General features: G+C 25.1%; 1 protein-coding gene across 1 annotated transcript; it reads right to left on the reverse strand.

Moving 5' to 3' along the window:
- Positions 1 to 5,139: 5,139 nt before the first annotated feature.
- LOC145840837 (sodium/potassium-transporting ATPase subunit beta-1-interacting protein 3-like) lies at positions 5,140 to 10,709 on the reverse strand. The gene is made up of 7 exons (XM_082948176.1): positions 10,580 to 10,709; positions 10,072 to 10,209; positions 9,122 to 9,202; positions 8,243 to 8,404; positions 6,055 to 6,118; positions 5,880 to 5,970; positions 5,140 to 5,754 (listed from the first exon to the last, which is right to left on the reverse strand). Exons 1-7 carry the CDS (start codon positions 10,634 to 10,636, stop codon positions 5,736 to 5,738), a joined length of 612 nt encoding a protein of 203 aa, XP_082804302.1. The 5' UTR covers positions 10,637 to 10,709; the 3' UTR covers positions 5,140 to 5,735.
- Between the last annotated feature and the right edge of the window lie 12,148 nt (positions 10,710 to 22,857).

Raw genomic sequence — 22,857 nt, forward strand, 5'->3', positions numbered from 1 at the left:
CTATTTCAAAACCTAGTAATAGTAATTGATTGTTAAAAATGTATAAATTTTATTATGTAGAGATATATCTAAAACTTTTCAACAAACTGTAACACTTTTTTTTTCGAAAAAAAATGACTAAAACGACAATAAAATTTCAAAGATTCGTTGTCTTTAAAAAAAAATCATTAAGGTACCCAAGCGCTTTATGCTTATAATTTAAAATACACATATAATTAATTTCAAAACACACACTTACTAATTATACAAAGTTTGGTTAAAAATTGTAAAAAACTTGGTTTGTTATGTTTTTGTTACCAAAATGTTAAGTATTCCTTTATACAACTATTTCAACAAAATAAAAGTATAATAACACTAACCAGGAATGCAAGAATAAGTACATTCGCTACCCACTTTATTTCAAAGAGTACATTGTATATTACCACTTGAAATTTCCTCTAAATGCAGACAGTCTGTAACTGTTGTTAATTTATTATATAAGCTTTTATATCGTTTTTTGAAGATGTAAATTTTGTATTCAGCAATTAAATTTGAATCAATTTAATTTATATATTGAATCAATTTCATAAAAAATAACTAATACTAAATTAAATTTTGATCTCTTAAATATAATCACTAATTTGTATGAAAGTTTTTTTAAATGCAGTAGATAAAAATATCAATATATAAATTTATATAATTTAAGTTTACCTTGTACATTTTCAGCACTAACTGATAACAAACTAAAGGCGTAGATGGAAAGAAGTTTCATGTTTGTAGAATAAAGTTGTACAAGATACTAAATCTACATATAAAATAAAGAACTTTTATAATAAAACAAAAGTATTCTTATAAGTCTTATGTTGATAGAATTAATACAACTATTTCATCTTTAAGTTAAAAAATAAGTTTTTTAAACTGAGACACTAACCAACTAGTTAAAAAAAATTTCAAACTTTCTGATGTTATAATTTAAAAGCAAGTACTAATAAAAAAATTTAAAGTAAACAATAACCGAATCGTTACTTGTTAAATTTAAAAGTTCGTAATAGTGTTTATAATTTCATTTATAAGTTAACATGTTAACATATTTGGACAACTAACTAATTTAAACTAAATTAAAAGTATAAATGTAAAAATAATTATTAAATAACCATCTATCTGTTAACGCAAAAAAATTAAGTAAATAATAATTTAGTTATTGCAAGTAAATTTTAACTTCGCGATATGATGAATCATCGTTTCCTTATTAGGTTGAAAATCAAAACTTTTGCACTTCTATCTAACTAAATGCGTTATTAACACAATCACTCAGTTAGATAGGTTTTTAAAAAGTTTTTTTATAGGCATAACTGTAACTTAAATTTTGTTTTTTTTTTGTCCTGGACAAGAAGTTATCGAAGTGGTTTGTGACTTCATAACCGAAGGAATTTTTCGTGCACCAGGTCCTGGGACCAAATATTTTGACCGTTATTTTTTTGTCGTTCAATAACCTAATAACACTGTTATAAACTCAGAGTAAAAATATTTTTTATTAAATTAGTTTAACTAGAAAGTCTTAAACTAAAATTAAGTTTAAATTATTTTACAACAAATTAACATATTTGTTGTTTCAAATTAGTTTTTTGTTTAAAGTAATGTTTATAAACTAATACAGTTTTCCAAATTAGTCTATAAAGATGAAGAAATTATATTAGAAATTATGCTTTTTTTTCCTACAGAAAATTTGAATGCAGAAACTGAAGAGGCTAAAGTCTTGTCTAGGTGAAACTAGAAGAAGACAAAATACCTCCTGCCAGCTTCCCAAAGAAATATCTTTCCGCACCACCATCTTCTGCGTGTTCTGAAAGATTTATTTCTAAAGCTAGTAATTTGTACGAGCAAAAGCGTAATCGGTTGCTTCCAAAGACCGGCGGCAAGATTATATTTATCCCTCACAACTAAAAAAAAAAGAACAGTTTTTTGTAGTATAAGAGTGTAGCGATGTCTTTTGCAATTGTAGATCATTTTTTTCTTTAAAAAGGTTTTCCAAAGTAAGTTTCTTTTTCTTTGTAATGGTAAAAACTCAATCCTTAATTGTATGTAATTGTTTTTTTTTGTTTTAATTGTAACTTCTTTCCTAGTTGTTCTGAGTTGTACTTCTTTTTTAGTTTTACGCAGTTTCAAAAGTTAATTTTCTAATTCGTTTGTTGTAACTGTAAAACTTTAATTTTAAGTTGAACGTAAAGTACTTGAGTTTAGTTTGTTTTCGTTTTCCATTTCAAGCATTTATATAAATCTTTATTTGAGTTCTTTTACAGAATAAAAATAACAAGTTTATTATTGGTGTAGCTTGTACTCATATCAAAAATTTTGTGTATCTAGCTCAATTTATTTTTAGTATCAGAAAAACATATGTACATATTTCGTTTTTAGAATAATCTTTAACAGTTAAAAATTGTTCAAACATTTTTATATTAAATTTGTAAGACTCAATTTATAAGACGCAATTAATGTTTGTATTCTATTTACATTACAAGCAACTTAAATCTTCAGGATCCCAATTAAAAAAATATTAGGATTCGGCCGGATCTTAGTTCGAAAAAATATCCAGATCTGACCGGGTCTTAGTTTGAAAATACATCCGGATCCAAAGTTTTTTGATGTAGTAGATAGCTAATTTAAAATTTATATGCATACTAAAATATATACTTTATATGAAATAAAACCTAAAGAAGTACACAAACAAGGCATCATATCAAACAAGAGTATAACAAGAACATTTATAACCCAAAACAACCCAGGTTTTCTCTCTCGTGGGTAAAATATTTAATTTTAGCTAAGTTTGAAATTTCCTATAAAGCAAAGCCGTTATAAATAAATCTTCTTTTAGTTTATCGTTTTTTCTATACTTTTTTATAGATTCTATATTTTTTTTTTGTTCAGACAAGCAGTTTGGAAATTTAAATGCCAGACATCATAGAATTTACACCACTATATTACACAAAAGTTTAAACTATTGTTCGTCTTACAATAGTATCTATACATTAGTAATCAATATAACTTCATTTATGAAAGCGTTTTAATAATTCTAATTTATTTAATATTAACAAAGGCAATGCTGATTTAAGCAGCTTGAATTTCTTTAAATTATATTTAATAAAAACTTTGTTCTTTGATCAATCACATTAAATATTTTTTGAGACTAGTTATTTTCAAGCTATATTTTCGACCATCTAAGTTCTATCAAAGTTTTAACCTACAACTAATACCTATATCATTGATTCAATGTATTTGAATGCATGTCTAAAAAAAAACTAGTGTCTTAAAATTTGTTTGACAAATTTCTTAAAGCATCTATTTTATCAATCAAAATTTACTTAAATTCTATTAACCACAAAAAAAAAACCGAACTTGTATTCATCTTTCTTGTTATAGTAGAAAAACAAGAATACACCGGTAAAACTCAATAGAACCAAAACATGAGATTCCATGTGCATTTAAGACAAACTTAAATAACAAACTCTTGTTAGACCCGGGTTCGCTTTTACCGAAATTCGTATGTACGTCCTGGACAAGACGTTAAAAGGTATCCGTGGTGTGCGACTCGATAAACGAAAGGTTCTTCGAGTACCAGGTCCTAGGATCTATATTGAGCGTCTTTTTTTGTCTTTCAATAAACTATTAAAATAAAGCTGTATTGATTAACCTACAAACAGTCGTCTGTTACGTCAACTTAGATTTCATAAAAGTTGAACAATTTTTACTTAGTAGACTAAAATAAAACCAAAATCTCTATCTTAAAAGGGAATTCAAAAACCTTTAGTAAATTAGCAATGGTATAAAACTAAGTTTTAAACTTTAATATGGCTCAAATCGTATGATGTTATAAGCTAATAGTTTACTTAAAATCTAAGACTTTTGTTACTAATAGTTAAAACTGCAAAACGAATAAAATATTTATTTACGTACATATAATCCTTAAAATTTACTATACTTCAGAGCTGATTTTTAAAAGTGCAGTTACAAATTTGTACAATCTCTAAAAAACAACTAAGTTTAAAATACAAAGTGAGCCATATAATAAGGTTACTATGTAATTTTAGGTGATGTTTTACTCCAAAATTGGTATGATTTATTTAGAAAATTAACTTAGCTGACCGTTGACAACCGTTAGGAAAATTAATCAACTTTAATTCGTTAATTGAATACTTTCTTATGCTTATAATAAAATTAAATATGCCTTTTGGAAATTAACTTATTGTTATATAACTAGTTAAAGATGTGAAGCATATACATCTTAAACAGTTTTGACGTTTTGGTTATTATAAAGAGTTGCTAATAAAATCACTCTGCAATTAAGTGTTTTAAAAACTAAAATAGAAATATTAACTTAAATTATCCAACCTTTTAACTAGCACTTACCAAGAATCTACAGGGTTGCCACTACTGAAGGCAAAAAATCAAACCTTAAAGTCAAAAAACTAGCTTGAGTTACATTAAACTAGTATAGTCTGAGTCTTTGAGAAAATATAATAAACATTAATGTGAACTAAAACTTGAAAAAATACTATTAATGAAAATATAATACCAAAAAATGCCAAAAGAACGTAAACACAAACATTATTTTTATGAAAAATTTCAAAGTCAAAAAAATTCGCTTGAAATTAAGGAAGAATTTCATAACTGGCCGGATTTAAAATAAAAATTGCCTGAGTTTTTCAAATATTTAAAACTAGCCTCAGTTATCCTGAGTTTTACTGACAATTGTCAACAAGCGGTTATAAGATTTTAATAATTTTATAAAATAATTTGCATAAAATAAAACCAAAAAAACTTTAACTTTAGTATGGGTTAAACATTATGAACATTCTTTTAAGATCTGTGTGATTTAAAAACACCAAGTTAAGTGTACTATAAAACTTATTGTTATCTTTAATCAAACTAATTTTAAATTAGAACATGTGTCAAAATACTGAATTATTATCATTCAGTTAATAAACATTAAGTAAAAACTAGCCTTTATAGTGCATAATAATTAACATTTATTTTTACACTATTAAAGAAAAGATCAATTTAAAAAGAATTTATCTCAATGTTCGATTTTATAAGTGAGTTCTGTTTATTTACTTTAAAAATTTTGTAACATGGTTGACTATACTTAAAAGAAACATGGCTAGGACAAAAATTGTTTAAAAATATCATTATAAACTAGAAAAAGGCTTTTACGGTGATTAGAATTACATACTGTAAAACTTGAAATTGTAAAAGATTCATCTGATTATAAATGTTGAGAAAAAAGTTAAAAGTAGAGGTAAGTACAAAATGATTGCTAAAGTTAGTAAAACAAGTAACTGTCATATAATTCGATTAAAAGTTAAAACAACTGTGCACCGTAATAAAAAAAGACACTAAAACTTCATCAAAACTTAATATCCTAAAGCACTTTTACACAACTTGAACAACAATCATGATTTAGATAGCAGTTAGAAAACAAACATACTTGTCATTTATAAACAAAAAAATAATAATAGAACTTATACTCTAACGATGTTAAATCTATCCATGTAATTTTGGCAAATAAATTTACGGAAATTCAATTAACAAAAAAAAAGAAAATTAACTTTAGCATACCTATCATAAAGTGCCAGCTTTTTAAAGTGTGAAAAAAAAAACATTAAGTAGACTTTGTTATTGCATTTACCCCTTTCTCTGTAGCTTCGTTTGCTAGCAGCCTTTAAAATTCAACCAAGTAGAAAATTGCTTCGCGTCACCTTTCAAACGTGAGAAGCGCCTCTGAATAAATGTTAGAAATTGCTGAACATTTGTAACAAACACAAAATAAAGTTTTAATTAAAAATTCATGCCGCAGTGAACTTAAACCCAGCAGCAAACAACTGTCGAACAAACAGCAAATTTACCCGACGCCGTTGATAAGCAGATGGTCCTGCTGGTACATCATGTGCTTGCCGTCCCGCTCCAAACTGTTCACATACTGCATCGACATCACCGCTGCAACGTTGCAAAGTTGCAATTTTTTATGAACAAGCAGTTAAAAAGCCTGATGTGTAACAAACAAAATTGTGCGAAACTAACAAGAGTTGTCTTTGCTGTTTGTGATTTCTCTTATCGTTCCGATGGCGAACACCAGGCCGAAAATCTGAAAAAATAAACGATTTGTTGAAGATTTAATGTAAAAACTTTAAAGTACTGTCTTGTTCGTTTACACGAGTAACAACAAGATTACACTGAGCAAATGAGCTTACAAAGAACTGCTTGTTTGAATAATGCGGTTAACCAACCGCAACGTTCGTTATGCAACCACCGAATTGCTACAACATATATGAGTTTCGTGTTTTTGAATTTTTTGTAATTATATTACTTTGTTTTCAATGACACATGATGTGTATGTTTATAATATGTGAAGAATTTTAAAGATACATTTCATAAAAGTGACATTTATCATTTTGTAAGTTTTGAAAATTACAGTATAATATTTGAGTTTAAAAGCATTTTAAATGGATAAAATATGTTTACAAAAGCAACTTCATCTTAACAGGTTATTGATTATATTAGTTATATTTCTAAATTGTTGCCAAAATTCTTACTCGTATTAAGAAATCTATAGCTATCTTATTATTATTAAGAATTTAGTGTAACTCAAAAGCTGTTATTTCAAACTTATTGTAAAACTATTTGAAATTCATCTTAAGCACCAAACTTTTTATTGTTTTATTCGTAAATCCGTATAAATAGTAGCATAAAGCTTTTAACCTGTCCAATTTATTCCTAAAACCTACTTCAGTTTGTAAACAAATCACAATTACAAACTTAACTTATAAGCTAATTCTCATTCATTTTATTAAGTTCAGTGAAAAAATGCCGTACAAAAAGTTCATAAATCATAAAAACATAGCTCCTCAACTAGTTTTTAATATTGTTTAAGAGTCTCTTACAAATACTTTTTTCCTAATTTATTAGTGTAAACTTAATATTTAAAAGTTTTAGGGAGTTTAAATATTCAAAACCTACTTTCAACTTTTGTGTAACTTCAAATTATATTTAAATTCTATATTTACATACAAAGTTAAAAAAATACCTAAATATGAAAAGATATAACTAATAAACCAATAATAACTTAAAAGCAAAGTACATAATAAATCTGAGCTAAATACTTATTTTTTAAATCGCAAAAGTTAAATAGCAATTACTTAACTTACTTTTTCAATCAAAAAACCAAGAATGAACAGTTTTTAGGATAGTAACTTGTGTATAGTTAAGTACAGTTTTATATTTAATACTTGAAATAACAAAGTTATGAACATATTTAAAATAATCAAAAAGAAACATGTAGAAATTCTAGATGTTTTCAAAATATAACAGCTTATTGAATTTCTATTGTGTTCCTTTAATTAGGGTTGACACTCTAATTGAGACAAAAAAGCTGACCTGAGTGACAAAAAACTTTCCTGAGTTATAGAAAAACTTTTTAAAATAATTTAAGCCAAAAACAGAAAAGAAAACATCTATATTAGCAAAGCTTAAATACTTAATAAATAATAACTCAATTAAAAAAAATAATATGAAAACTAGCCCAAGTTTAGAAAAAATACCAAAATTAGACTGAGTTTTTTAAAAATTTCAAACTAGCCTGAGATGTCAAGTCTGTCTAAAAAGGAACTATGTAAAAGTAATTCTAGTAACTAAATAAAACTGCAAAAAAGCGACATAACTGATAGTTATTAGAAACTTCAATAGCACTAAAGCATTTATAAAATTTACCCCCTTAAAGTGTGTAAATAACATTACTTTATAAGAAACAACAGTATTTTTGAAATTTATTAAACATATATTCAATATAAAATAATGACAAGCTAAGTTTTATTTTATTATTTTAATTTAAAAAAATATTTATTAAACAGTTAAACAATAATTAATTATAATCTAAAATATGTTTGTATATAATAAGTATAACATTTTAATAAAATTTTTAATTGATTGTAAAGTTGTACCTAAAAATTGCTTTAGAACTCAAGCACCCTTTAAAAAAACTTTTATTCATTTAAAGCTTACGTCTAAAACTTAAAAAGTTAAATGTATAAAAATTATTTTTCAGAAAAAAAAAATTAACTTTTAGAATAATACAAAACTAATAGGAAATCAATAAGTGAATTTTTATTTTGTTGAAAATATTTGAAGACCTTTTTAATTTTTTTTATGCAACATAATGCTAACTTTGAATAAAAATTAAACACTGGACTTTCAACATACAAACTCAACTCACTGCTAATAGCAAATTGACAGCAGCTAGGCAAGCTTCTAAATGTTTGAAGTAGCTCCAGCAGAAAACATCATCTTTCTTCACATTTGTTGCACATCCGAACGGATGAGTTTTAAACCAAGAATCACTTGATTCGAGCAAATTGACAGTCCATGAGTGTTTTTTCTGATAAAAAATAAAAGGTAAATTTAAAGTATAAACGAGCTAATTGTAAGGATTTATTAGTTCAAACTTGCAATATGAATGTTCAAATGTTAAACCAAACTTCACAAATAAAATTTAAACAAAAATCGTGTTGACATTTAAAATATTAATAGAAGGTAACAATCAATTTTACAGAGAACTTCACTTTGAAGGAACCAACATACAAATAAAAACTAAAGTATCTACTGAGTTTATGCCTTTACAATTGTTTCATGTTAAGGAATAAACTTTAAAAATCTTGATTTATATATTATCAATAAAAACAGCTAGACCTATTATGTAACTTTTAAAATATCAAATTTTCAAAAATATAAGAGTTGTGCACGTTTCAATATAAATTTGCAAAATCTTAAACCTACTAGATGTGTTTAACAGCTATAAATTAAAAAGTTAACATACAAAGAGTAAAAATTTTAGTGAAGAAAAATAATATCTTTTTTAGATATATTTCTGAATGTTCATTGTATAGTTTAAAAAAAAAATTATAATTTATGGTGTTATAAAATTCATATAAAATGATGTACTTTTTTTTCCAATCAATTGCGTTTTACATAATAATAAACGTTTTAATATTTTTAACTTATGATTAAAACAAACTCAAAAGCTTTTAGCGCCTGTTTAAAAATGGTACAAAATTGTTGCGACTTAAAAATACTGTGAGTTTATAACTACACTTACAATAGAGAGTTCTCCAACTTCCAAATAAAAACAAACGAGGTAAGAGCTCCATGCTATCCACAAAAAAGTCCAAACACAGTACTGTTTATTTGTTAAAATTATTAAGAAGTCAAATCTTTTCAAATAAAAAATTTGACACATAATAATAGACTTATAAAAAGATGAAATCTTGTCAATTTTTTTCTAATACAGATTACATTATAGAGTCTAGTGTAAGGGGTGGTAACTTAAGTAGTAAAATTTTACTAGAACTTTTTCCCCAGCCAAACTTGTTAAAAAAGTTATAAGAGTGAAATTATGGCAACTATATTATAATAAAAACCTACTGAAAACAAAAATGAGAAAACATATCAAAAATTTGGTTTCAAAAAAGTTTAATTACATTTGGTTTCAACAAGGAGAATTCAAGCTAAAAAATATGTCAGAGGCAAAAACTTTTCCTTGTTGCCTGAACCTTGCCAGCAGGCGCTAAATTGTCCACCCCTAATCTATTAGAGAACAAAAAGTTCTATTAAATAGTATGCAATACATAAAACTAACATTGTTAATGTCATCAGTCTATTTAGTGAATTTTTCTTAAAAAATTGAATATGTATTGTAAAGCTACTCATATCAAAGGAGATAAAGATTTTAGTAAGCATATATAAGTGTAAAGTTCAAAATAAAATACACAAAGTTTAAAAATGTGCTCCCTTCAAAAAGTAAAACTTTGAAACAATAAAATTGTTGAAAGAGTTTCATAGACCCTGGGAAATTGTAATTAAAATAATTTATTTAATGACATGTATATAATCAATAATTAAATACATCATATAATATTTTTAATACTTTTTTCGATGTAAATACTCATTCAGTTTGAAAAACTTGCATTAAATACTGTGAAATAATTTTTAATACATTTTAATCATTCAATAATTGTATTAAAAAATATACTTTAAGTTTTAACTAACTACTGCCAACAAAGGTCTTTTAAAACGCCAAGAACCAAAAGATCCTATAATCAATCCTAGTACTTGACAAATATCAGCTGTGATTGACACATATTGGAGTCCAAGAATGTCAAACACTATTCTTACAATGGTTAAAATCTAAAAATGCAAAGTTTTAAATAAATTTAAAATAACAGTACTTATAAGCATACATTCTATATACATACACTTACATTTTCTAATTATTACAAAACAAAAAACAATTTAAATCCTAGTTGCATTTTTAGATTTATGTAAACCAAAAAACAGACATCTAAAAAAATAAGCAATGTATGAACATTTTTAGTAATAAAAACTCTAAACATCTAGTGAAAAACCTAAGATTTTGAATTTAAACTTATAAGATTAATTTTAAGTAGTGCTAGTTTGAGTTTTGTTTTATTATTAAACTTTACAAACACAAAAAAAAGTTACAAAAACCAGAAAAAATCATTTTACATTTTTAAAGTTATTTTACAATTCAACTTACCAATTGAAGAACAAGTATGAGAAATAATCCAGAAATACAAGAACAAGAATGCTTCATCTTTTTGAGATAATTTTGTTTAAACACAAATATGTTTTATGTTAAACAGTATAAAAATTTAATTTTCACTGCTGCAGAAGTTTATTTTTATCATGCTATATCCGAGTAATTTCATAGTTTTATATGATTCATTCAGATTGTATAAAAAAATATTATAAAACACATTTGAATGTTAGCTTGTTTTTTAGATTATAATCTAAGTAAAAAAAAACTAAGCTTATATTTAGGAAAAATATCTAAATTAGTCTGAGTTTTCCAAAAAAAAATTAAACAAGCTTGAGTCAGCCTAAGATTTGAAAAAAAAAACTTAGTTGATTTCATTTCAACTTATAAAAATATTTTAACTGCAAACGTTAAGATAACAATTTAAAAAAAAATTAAGTTTGTAATTAAAATGTCATTAGAAATTAAAATGACATAAGTTTTTTATTTAAAAAAGACATTAAGGTTTACAGTTAGTAACAAATTCTATTTATTTAACTCTGGTAGTTAACAAATATTAAAATATCAAATACCAATGCATAAAATAATAAATATCAAAATGCGTGCGGACCTTTTGTACTCAATAACCAAAATGTTTGTATTAATTGTCTAATTTTGTAATAAATAGGTATTTGCCTTCAAAATTGTAGCCTATGATAAAGCTTAAACTGATAAAAATGCATTTATACAACAATTTGTATACTAAGTTTTATATTTATCTAAAATGCTTTTTACAATACTTATGTAAAAATTATGATCCAAAGGTTTATGAGTTTTAGCTAAGTTTTGTCTTGGGTCTTCTAATATTTTTCTGATGGTGTAGGGGTCCTAATAATAGCTTTGAAAGCTCTCTGAGTTGAACACTGCAAGATCAAAACCCAGTGCTTGACACACATACAAAAAAAAGTTTTATGAGAAATTGTATCATCCAAATCCAATAACAACATAATTAAAACTAATTTAAAACATCAGAAAGTCTCTTTTTATTACTAATTGCTAAGTTGGTGAAGTTAAATACTAATGAAAAATTAAAAATGTATGCATTTATGTTTTTAGGTAAAAGGTATCAAGTGACCCACCTTTCATTTAAGAGTAAAATTTGAATTTTTGCTCAGTTTAACATTCAATATATAATTACTCAGAACTGAGAATGTTTTGATGCGCAAGTAAATTTTTATATTTATTGTAAGAAGGTGTTAAAATAAACTTTAATGTGTGTTTTAATAAGTTTTAACCTAAAATTGCAACTATAACCAAAATGAATAAGTTTTTTTTGTATATTTATAACGTTATAATGTATTTTTGTTTTTTAAATAGCTTAAAAGAACCATCAGTAAGTCTTACGTTTTTCTACCATAAAAAAACTTAAAAAATATAATTATATATTAGTTCAAAATTGCAATTATTACCATAAAAAGTAAATTTTTGTTCTTTTATTAATTGCTACTTTTTGTTCATTTATTTATTTCTTAATTGGTTTGCATTCCGTTTTCGTCTAAGAGAAAAAGTATTTTTTTATCTCTGACGTTCTTCGATTTATACTTTGCTTTAATAACTTTTTTTTACTTAAACTTAACGTAAATTAATTTAGTATATTCGATTATCACAAACAACATTAAATATCAAATTCAGGTACTTAAAACTAGTAGCTAAGTTCGTATAATACTATATGTACTGAAACCTAAGAATTTTTTACTTAGGCTACTATAACGTATGTGTGTAATGGAATGTATCTTTCATATGCTTTCCATTGTTTGAATGATGAGTGTCACAAAATCAGTCAAAAAGAACGCAATTTTCTCAGTCAATGTTATCGTTAATATGATATAGAGTTTTTGTACAAGACCTAGGAACAAACATTAAATTAGACCTTTATTATTTAGTAAAACCTGCATGCAAATTTGTTAGTGTATTTTTATAGTTAAAGTATAAATAAGATATATTCTTTAAACATTATTCTATTTGAATAACATTTTAAACAACTGAAGATCTCGTTAGGTTTCAAACGAGTGAAACATTGTATTCTTAATAAAATTAAAAATTCATAATTGATCATTCTCCTTTTATTTAAGTTGAGAACTTTGATTGCCATCTTTAAAGTAGAAAGTTTACATTAAACATTATTTAATTGTTTTAGAGCTCTTTAAACATTTTTTAGTTCATATTAGCTAATTTTTTATAGTAATTTTTACTTAAAATTAAATTGTTATTAAGTTTTATTTGTTCTAAGTAATTTATAAAAGTAACTTATATTTTATAAAAGTGTTTTCTGTTTTTTTTTTAATAGATTCATTGATCAAACTGTCTTGTCAGATATATACAAAGTAGTCTTTAGTAGAAACTAGTATTTATAATTGGGGATGGCGACGTTATTAGTCGGCGGCCCGGATTCGAAAAAAAATTAGTCCTTGGCGGGCCGGATCATTTCAAGTTATTGTTTTACCAGATCCAGCATACGTTTCCGGCATGATAATTCCTCTTAGATCCGGGTCTTAATTAAAAACTACTGTTATCTGGCCGGATACTAATTTTATGGGTCTGGTAGATAACTATTCCGAAACCATTTAGTTCACAAAAATTTCTCAAGCATGACATTTTAATGTTTATTAGATACTCAGATCTCTATATTTAATATAACCCTGGGCAGAACTACTACTAATTTTATAAACACAACAACTTGATAACTTAAAACTACTCGAGACAAACTTTGACTTTTTAAGTTAACATAATTTTTTTTCAGTTCTTTTAATTTGAATTTTTCTTTAAGGGTATTTTCACACTGAACCTCATCGTCACACCAAACTCATTGTTAAGTGAAACTTTGATACTAATTTAGTTTTCCGTTGATATCACTGGTTGTTCTGTATTTGCAAGTGTTGCAAAACGCCTCAAGTTATTCTTAGTGAGATGGCGAGAAAACAGTTTAAACTTTAACCTTAATGCCTTTAGGAGAGAGTAAATTTTTCATTAGCAAAAGTAACTTTAACATTAGTTTGGTATTCAGCTCGTTCATATGCTTAAACAAATCTACCATGGATGCAAAACCTTGGAGACAATCTTTATTAGAAAATTCAGTAAAATGTTTATACTTTATTTCATAAAAAAAGTCAGAATTTGCAGTTATAGGTCCCAAAGGCGTTTAAAACTTTTCTTAAACTTTATAAAAATTAAAAGATGAGTAGTTTGACTGAAAATGATTTTAATTACTTGTTAGAAAATAATAAAAAACTACTTTACTTAATATTAATACAAACAACTCTCTATTTATTCGGGAAGACATTCATTTTTGAGTCGTCAATTTTTATGAATGTTATTGACGGGAGCCGATCATTTCTAACCCGCTATCATTTCTAACCCGTTCACTTCTAACCCGATCACTTCTAACCCGATCATTTCTAACCCGATCATTTCTAACCCGATCACTTCTAACCCGATCACTTCTAACCTGATCATTTCTAACCCGATCACTTCTAACCCGATCATTTCTTACCCGATCATTTCTCACCCAATCACTTCTAACCCGATCATTTCTAACCCGATCTCTTCTAACCCGATCACTTCTAACCCGATCACTTCTAACTCGATAATTTCTAACCCGATCAATTCTAACCCGATCTCTTCTAACCCAATCACTTCTAACCCGATCAGTTCTAACCTGATCATTTCTAACCCGATCACTTCTAACCCGATCATTTCTAACTTGATTACTTATAACCTGATCATTTCTAACCCATTTTACTTGTTTATTTTATTTTTAAATCTACATTTCATACAACAACAAACTAGTCTTGATAAAATTATTAAAGTGTTTTATTATTAGTTTCTTAAAAAACATTATGATTTTAATGTGTTACGTAAAAAATCATTGCTAGTACATATAAACTTCAATTTTAGTATTAGCTTAACATTGGTTTAATTTCCTTTTATCACCTTATTTTTTGATATTTCATTCTACACATAATTTAAATTTTTTTCCTTGTTTCGTATTTATTTTTCTTTCAATTTACTTTAACAGACGTTTTTCGTTAATAATATACAGTTCACTAAATTGTTTACTTTTCAATATTTTGGACTATTCTTTGTAAGATTTTAAAGTAAGCACTTATAACTATATTTAAGTTGGATCTTATAAAATATTCACGTGACTATAATAATTTTATCATAAGAAAATTTAAAACATTAAACCTTTACAATTGTAATATTCAGATACAAAAACCTTTATAATACACACGGTCAAAAAACTACAGTGTAAGTCTGTTGTGAATGTTGTATTATTGCTGACTAGTGTATTAACGTTTTTTAGTAGGCTAGTTTTAAGTTTCATTTTAATAACTTTAACATATTGTTATACAACTTGCATAGGCCTATCAAGATAATGGAATTCAAACAAACACTAGGAGAAATTAAATACTTTTGTTATATTAAGTAAAAAGCCTGACTTTTAGGTATAACCTAGATATTAAAACCGTTATGTGTTATAACAAACCGCAAAAGTATTTTACGTCGATTGAACGTCTTGATTTCACATCATTAATAAATTCCTACTTAGTCCTAGAGCAAAAAAAGTTTCTTAACAATTAAACAGACATGTTTATTTGTATAACAAGTCCGAGGTTTATCAAATCTTGCCCAAGTAATCTTCTTTAAAACCTTCATTAAATATATATAATATAAAAAATGTTTTAATTACGACTTAAATTAGTACTTTAGTTGACAAAAATTTATTTAAAATTTACTTTGTATGAACAGTTGAAATAACGTAAGTAAAAACGAAATAAGTACTGAAAAAAACTTTTTAAATAGAGTAACAAATTAATTATAATTAAATTAAGTATAACTAGGAGCAGAAGTTTATAAAAACTACATCAAGTTTTTTGTTTCTTTTAATCAACTATTTATTCAGAAAACTATTACACGCAACATATTTACTTTTTATTCATTACAGTAAAGTCAGCTTGAAGTCTATTGACTTTATTATCGGTGTTTTTTTGCACCTCTAAATTTCTATAAAAGTCATGAGTTTTCTCTTCATTAGAAATTAAAGCCTACATTACAGTTTCACAACACAAAGTAATTTTATTATTTTATTATAAGTTTTAAAAATACATAAATTAATCAAGTAACTTATGCTAATGTTTCATATTTAATTATCGCTGAATAATCTTAAGTTTTTGGAAACCTGTGAAACAATAACTTTTAAAAGATATCAAGAAATTTTTTAAACAAGTTTCTATAATTAATCGTGAGAAACTATTTTTGCAATTTTAAATTTTGAAAACTTTTCTATTTTCATAATAAATGTAAATTTGTTTTGCTCTATATACATCATATTTTGAAAGAAAAAAAAAAGCAAAATAAAAAGTTTTCGGCACTTAAAATTTATAGTTAAGTTTATTATATAATATGTCTTAACTAATCTTTAAATTTAATTTACCATTGGCTAAAAGAAAGAAAATTAAATTTAAGTTCTAGTAAATTCTAAATGTTGAAAAACGTCTACCTCTACTTTTGACTTATTAAACAGTATACATTTTCGTTTTAAGAACTTTAAATTTTATACTGATAATTCTAAATGAAGCCACCATACTAAACACGATTACAAAATTTTATTAAGTGTATAATTTCAAGTTTCATAGATACTGATATTATTATTCTTAAAAAGTTGTATTTTATATAAATTCGCCCTAAATTTGAATGCAACTTGCCAATTTGGTTTCAATACTTAAAAGTGTATATTAACTATACAGAATATCTTCAAAAACATGTAGAGAATAGTCTTTAACTGCTGCAATACTCATTATACTTCTTACATTGACGACTATCAAAACTTAATATTTAACCTTTAGAATACAAAAGATTTATACTTTTCCTAATTCCTTTTTAAAACTAATTAACTACAGTTAATTTATAATCCATTTTTAAACTTTATTAAAATAATTAATTACTACGAATATTAACCATTTATTTATACACCTCACGAAAATAAATCATTAAAAATCATTGACATAATATGTAGAATTTGGTTCAATCTATAGTTTGATTTTATTAGCAGCGCCTTTCCTCTGTAAATAATAAAAGGTTTTTCAATATTTTCGATAGATATTTATTTAGCCTGTATTTCTAATGTGCTTTGGACTTTAAATTTAGTGGTAAGTCAATGCACTTAATTTTTTTTATTTCTTTACAATTGTCTGTACCTTAATTCCAATAATGTTTATTTTAATTGAATCGATTATGCTTTGGCAAAGCGAAAAAAATAACAGATAAAAAATCAATGAAATACCAAACGGTTGCACAAATGTACAGAACCTAACTCTAAATGTCAGGATGTGTATATCCGGTTGATGTTTGAACCAGAACAACTTTTATTCATGAACTTTTGTAGTTTGTTTGAATTCTGACATTCTACTATGTTCTAAAAGAATTTTATAAAAGTATCTATGTAACTTATTTTAATGAAGAAGTGCGTAATGTAGACTATTTTGCTGATTGCTGCTTTAAAATCATTGAAGTAATTTACTAAATCGTCTCAATATGTGTTGCTGAATTTATAAGAGAAAATTTTTTGTTTAAAAGAAATCGGAATTTAATTCTAAATTTAAAGATTGTGCAACTGTGTTTGGTTTTATTGGAGCTCACTGATCGATGAAAGAATTGATGTTAAACTTGCTTATTATAGAGTTAAAACCAAATGTTTTAAAAACTTGTCCCTTCAAATCATAAATAAGTCAATTATTATTATACTAAAGTATAAATCTTTTTTGCTGTAAATCTATAAATATTAGATAAAACTATAGTTTTTGATTTTAAGGTATATAAATTTGCGTCTCTTTGTTAAGTGTCAATCAGTTTAAGTGGCTTAGCTTTTGATGCCTAGGTCAAGCGTAGAATAAAAAAATTCCAACAGCAATGAATATCAAAAATTAAATTTTAACAAAAGCTATCTGAACATTACGTTTAAATTTATGCAAAAATAACTAATTTTCATTAAAAACAACTTTGTTGAGATTAATTCGTTTTTAAAACAAACCCTAATTTTAAAACAATAATAAACAAACATATTAATACAAATCGGGTTAATAGTTTTCGGGTTAGATCGGGTTAGAAATGATCGGGTTAGATATGATCGGGTTAGATATGATCAGGTTAGAAATGATCGGGTTAGAAGTGATCGGGTTAGAATTGATCGGGTTAGAAGTGATCGGGTAAGAAATGATCGGGTTAGAAATGATCGGGTGAGAAATGATCGGGTAAGAAATGATAGCGAGTTAGAAATGATAGTAAACCGTTATTGACATAGTAGATTGCCAAAGATAGATATGAAAAATATCAAATTTAAGAATACATTTTGCTTTGGGCAATTTGACAAAAGGATATTCCAACTGAGTTTGAACAAAATAAAATATTAGGACAAATTTACAGTTTTTAAAGTCCATTATTACGTTTTTTTTTAAATATTGTACAAAATTTTATACAATCTTTTTAATATTGATTTTGGTGGGCCGGTCATTTTTATCCGCGGGCCGGAATATTTGGTGACGGTCTTTTTAACTTTGCGTGCCCGCGGGTCGTACGTTGCCGACCCCTAATTTATAAGATAGTATTTAAATAAGGATTGTATTATGATGAGTAGTACCAACAAATTAAGTGTACAAACATCCGAGCCTTACAAGTGTTTAGTATATATATAGCTTTAAATAAAATGAAAACAGGTTTAAATTTACAATTAATTTGACAATTTACACTGTTATATTTAAATATAACTTTGTAAAGAACCTTTGTAAGAAATATAAGCACTTAACATGACCGCTAACACATAATACGCAGTGACCTGTTTTCAAGTATTGCTAAATACAAAATTAAGCTTTAGAGATTTCGGAAGTTATTCTTCAAAATTGTAAAGATTATTAAAAATCTATTTATAAATATAAAAAATAGTTTAAGTAAAGATCAAAAAAATAATTTTATGTGTTTTCCGAGAAATTTTTTTTTAGTACTATTTTTTACAAATGTACAGTGTATACCTTAACCTAAAACAAAAATAAACAAAAATACAAGCAGTAACAAAAAAAATATTATACGGATTTTGTGATGATTTTAGAATAAAATTTTGAGTTAAAAAATTTCTCTACTTGTACAGACCTAATATTTATTCAATAGCTTCAACCATTAATGTAGTTAATGCACCTTTTTAGAATAAAATTGAATCAAGATTTTAGAAAACTTAATCTTTATCTAAAATAAACTTGTAGTATTTGAAAAAAAATACTGTACTATTAGTCTCATTAAAACAAAAATATGAAACAGCTTAGACTAGTCTAAAGCCATCTGATTTTAATCAAGTTAACCAGCAATGAAAATCATCAAATATAAAAGTAACTTTAACAATTTTCAAAAACTTTTAAAAATAATCTGAAATAATATACGATAATAGTTTGATTTAAAAAATTTAAAGTTTATTGAAAACATGTTATACGGTCAACGCTAATGTATTAAAAAGTAAGAGAGAAATTGACTTTTAAATATGAATTTTTTTATCTAACATTAAAATTTTGATAAAGCCGTATGAAGATAACATTTTTATAAACTTTTTAACTTATATTAAGCAGAAATTTTAAATAATTTTAAACATGAAAGCTTTAAGCTGAAGTTAATAATGGTTTTATATTTTTCAATAGGTAAATAAGCATAAAAGGAGATCTTTGTGCAAACTAACTACATCGAGGTAAAGCTTAATGATTTTTTAAGAAAATTCTGTTTTGTTACATTAAATGTTTTTGAAAAATAGGCGCTACAATTTTTCATAACCTATAATATAAAATTAAATCTAAAACATTTTTTATTACTCATCCCCTATGTTCAAGTTTAAATTAGTAAAAATAAGTTAGAAGTCAAAATCATTTGGTAAAAATGTTAGACTTTGATTTTTAACTAAACTGTAGTTAATTCCCTTTTTTTTTTTTATATCATGAAGATATAAGTTTTTATAGTTTTTTTGTTATAATTAAACTGTATCAACTTTTTACTAAAATTAACTATAAAACTGAATTTTATTTCTTTTTATTATTTTTTAGTAAAAATTTCTTAATAATTCATACTAAAAACTTAATACTAACATACCATGTATGTTAGCAAAAAAGCTTAAGCTTATATCTATTTTAGATAGATAGTTGTAACTTAAATAAAGTAAACTTATATCAATAAGTTTAAGTTGTTCATCTGAAGTAAAAAAGTATTCAGCTGTTACTCTTGGATGAAATTATAAGGACAAATGTTTAAGAATTACAAAATCTAGTTGGAAACATATGTATTTAGCAAGAAGCAACACTTTTGCACGGGTGTCAGTCTTGCACGAGTCGTCAAATTTGCACGAAGAGTAATTTTTGCCCGGTTGACTAATGTGTAAAAGGTATAAAATTAAATTAAAAAAATAAATATTTAAAAATAAGATTAAACTATATAAAACTTTTGTATAATTTTAGTTTTAATTAATTTTAAAGTTAAACTGTATTTGACCAACTTACAATTATACTTACTAAAGTTTTAAGCTTTTATTTTTATTTAAGGTTCACAAAATTCAAAAATAAAAAGCCAAACCGTACAAAAGTTACTCCTTGTGCAAAAGTGTTGTATCGTGCAAAAGTGACTACGCGGATAATTGACGACTTGTGTATAATTGAAACCCGTGAACGAGCGATTCTTTGTGCAAAAAAATCCACTTGTGCATTTCTGACCACCACAAAAATTAGATTTTATTTTATCAAATTATCTATGCACTAACTGATACAAGGTTGCTGTCAAATAAAATATAATCAGTATAATTTTGTTACGTAAGGTGTTTTTGAAGGTAGTCACAAATTTAACATTTTAACTAACAAAAAAAAGTAAAATTTACTATATAAATAACTAAAAGTAGTATATCGATAACCGAAAAGTTTTTTTTACACCAGGTCCTTAGACCAAACTTTTTTAGCGCTTTTTTTTAATCGTTGAATAAAAAACTTATATGTCGTTCAAGTTTTATGTATTACAGTATACCGATTTCGCGTTAATAAAAGTTATCTTAAAATAAACTTATAAGTTTAATGTAGTTTTTGTTGTAAAATGATAAATCAAATAATAAAAGCTATTTTGATATTATGATAATGTTTATACAAAGTAAAAATTAAAAAAAAAAGTGCTGTAGCTAATTAACTTAAGGATTAAGTTTATGTATTTAATAACCTTAAAAAAATAAAAAAATAAAATTTTAGTATAGGTTAGAAAGAATTGTTTTTTATTTATTTACACATTTTAGACAATGAGTGATAAAAATTAATGACTGTTTAAACGAGGAGTAAAAGAACCAAAAATTATCCTACTTGACTCAAACAAATACTGAGTTTCAAACTAGTTCAGCCGTTTTATAAAGTTTAGTTTGATCGTATACCCGTGTTTTAGAAATTTGGTTCATATTTAAATAATTGTTTTTAATGAATGTTCAATATTTACAAAGCATTGATGACAATGTTTAACAATTAAAGCTATTTAGATTTTAAATTTTTCTCAAAACAAAACAGTTCTTATAAAATAATTAAAATCGAGTTATTAATGAAAATAAAACTGAAGTAGAAGTTTTGTTAGACAAAACTGAATTAAAACTCTTCTTAATATACTCCTAAAAATTAACAGACAGTTTTTTAGCACAAGTACTTTTAAATCAATCATAAGTAAATTCTACATTGTAAAAATGAAAAAGTAAAAAAAAAAGACAAATAATAACATCATCGGTAACTATTCTTTTTCAATACTTTAAGACAAATTCTTATAAAAACAACAAGGTTAAACTTAATAAATCTAGTTTAAATTTGAAAGAATTCAAAAACAAATAAGTTTTCTTATTGAATAACTTGTTTAATTTTATTAAAGAATATAATGAAACTCTTATAGAATATTAAATTTACTTTAACTTTTTTCTTAAATTTTTTTTGGTTTAAAATTGTTTAAACAAAGTTAAAGGTTGCTTTTGGGTGCTTTCGAGTTCTTCCTGGTCAGGAAAGTTGAGTATTCGGCCTGCTTGCTGAGGAAGAGTTTGGGGGTGCTTCGGGCAGTATGTTGAGTGTATTAGTTTTCTGTAGAGTTTTTTTTTATAAATTGGACATTGATTTCTCTAAAAATAGTTTTTAAATATTTCATAAATCTTTTATGAGATTTTGATTGTTAAATATAGTATATATTTTTTTTTGTTTAATTGCTTGCTTTTTACTTATGTTTATATGTATTATTTTTTAATTCTTATTTTTTATTAAAGTTGTCTTTTTTTTTTACAGCCGTTTTAATCATTTAAAATGTCAATAAATGATGAAACCTTTGAATATTAGTTTGCTTTATTGTTTCATTAGTTAGCTTTGCATTGAGCTCTAGTAGCAATTTTAAATTGAATATAATTGTACAACTGTCTGAAATTATAGATAACTTGATTTTTTCTTGTCCCCGTTCACGGCTGTTTATCTTACATTTTGTAATCTAGTATTATGAATTTTCTGAAAATTAATTTGCTATACATAGAAAAACAATTAGGATGAGGTTTAAAATAATTGGAAGAGTACATTTTTTATTTGGACTTATTTAAGTTAAATTATCAATAACTAATGATTGCTAATTTAAGTATTAAAAAAAGCTGTCATAGTGTTTCAAAATTTATTTGATAAAAAACTAATAAATTTTAATCTTTTTCTATTACGATTGTAGTTTCGTTAGTATGGTAAAATAAGAAGTATTATAAATCTGCACTTTGTATGCAATAGTAATCTAAATTATTAAACATCGGCTTAACATAAATACATTACAAAGTAATACTATGATTGAATAAGTCTTATTAGTGCTTAGAAATTTTATTGATTACTTTAAGATTATAAAAACTAACATTTTTCGACACAATAATTCTAGTAAACTTAAGAACTTATTTTTTTGAATTAACTGGTACTAGACAAGAATTACTGTAATATTTTACTATAAGCTTTAATGACAGTTAATCTTTCTATAACTGTAATGGTTATTATAAATAACAAAAACTAAAAAACAAGTGTAAACGTATTTGAAATTAAGGTTTACAATGTTTTATGTATTTAATAAAATTTAATATTAAGTTTTTTTTAGTCATTGAACTTTATTTAAAAAACATTGATTGTTTTTATTTTTTTGTTTTTGACAATTAATTCAAAAAAAGTATGTATAAAGACTTAATTAGTAATAGTTAA

Source organism: Thalia democratica, chromosome 7 (assembly GCF_965202585.1).
Source record: "Thalia democratica chromosome 7, ktThaDemo2.hap1.1, whole genome shotgun sequence".
In the NCBI taxonomy this organism is placed as follows: Eukaryota; Metazoa; Chordata; class Thaliacea; order Salpida; family Salpidae; genus Thalia; species Thalia democratica.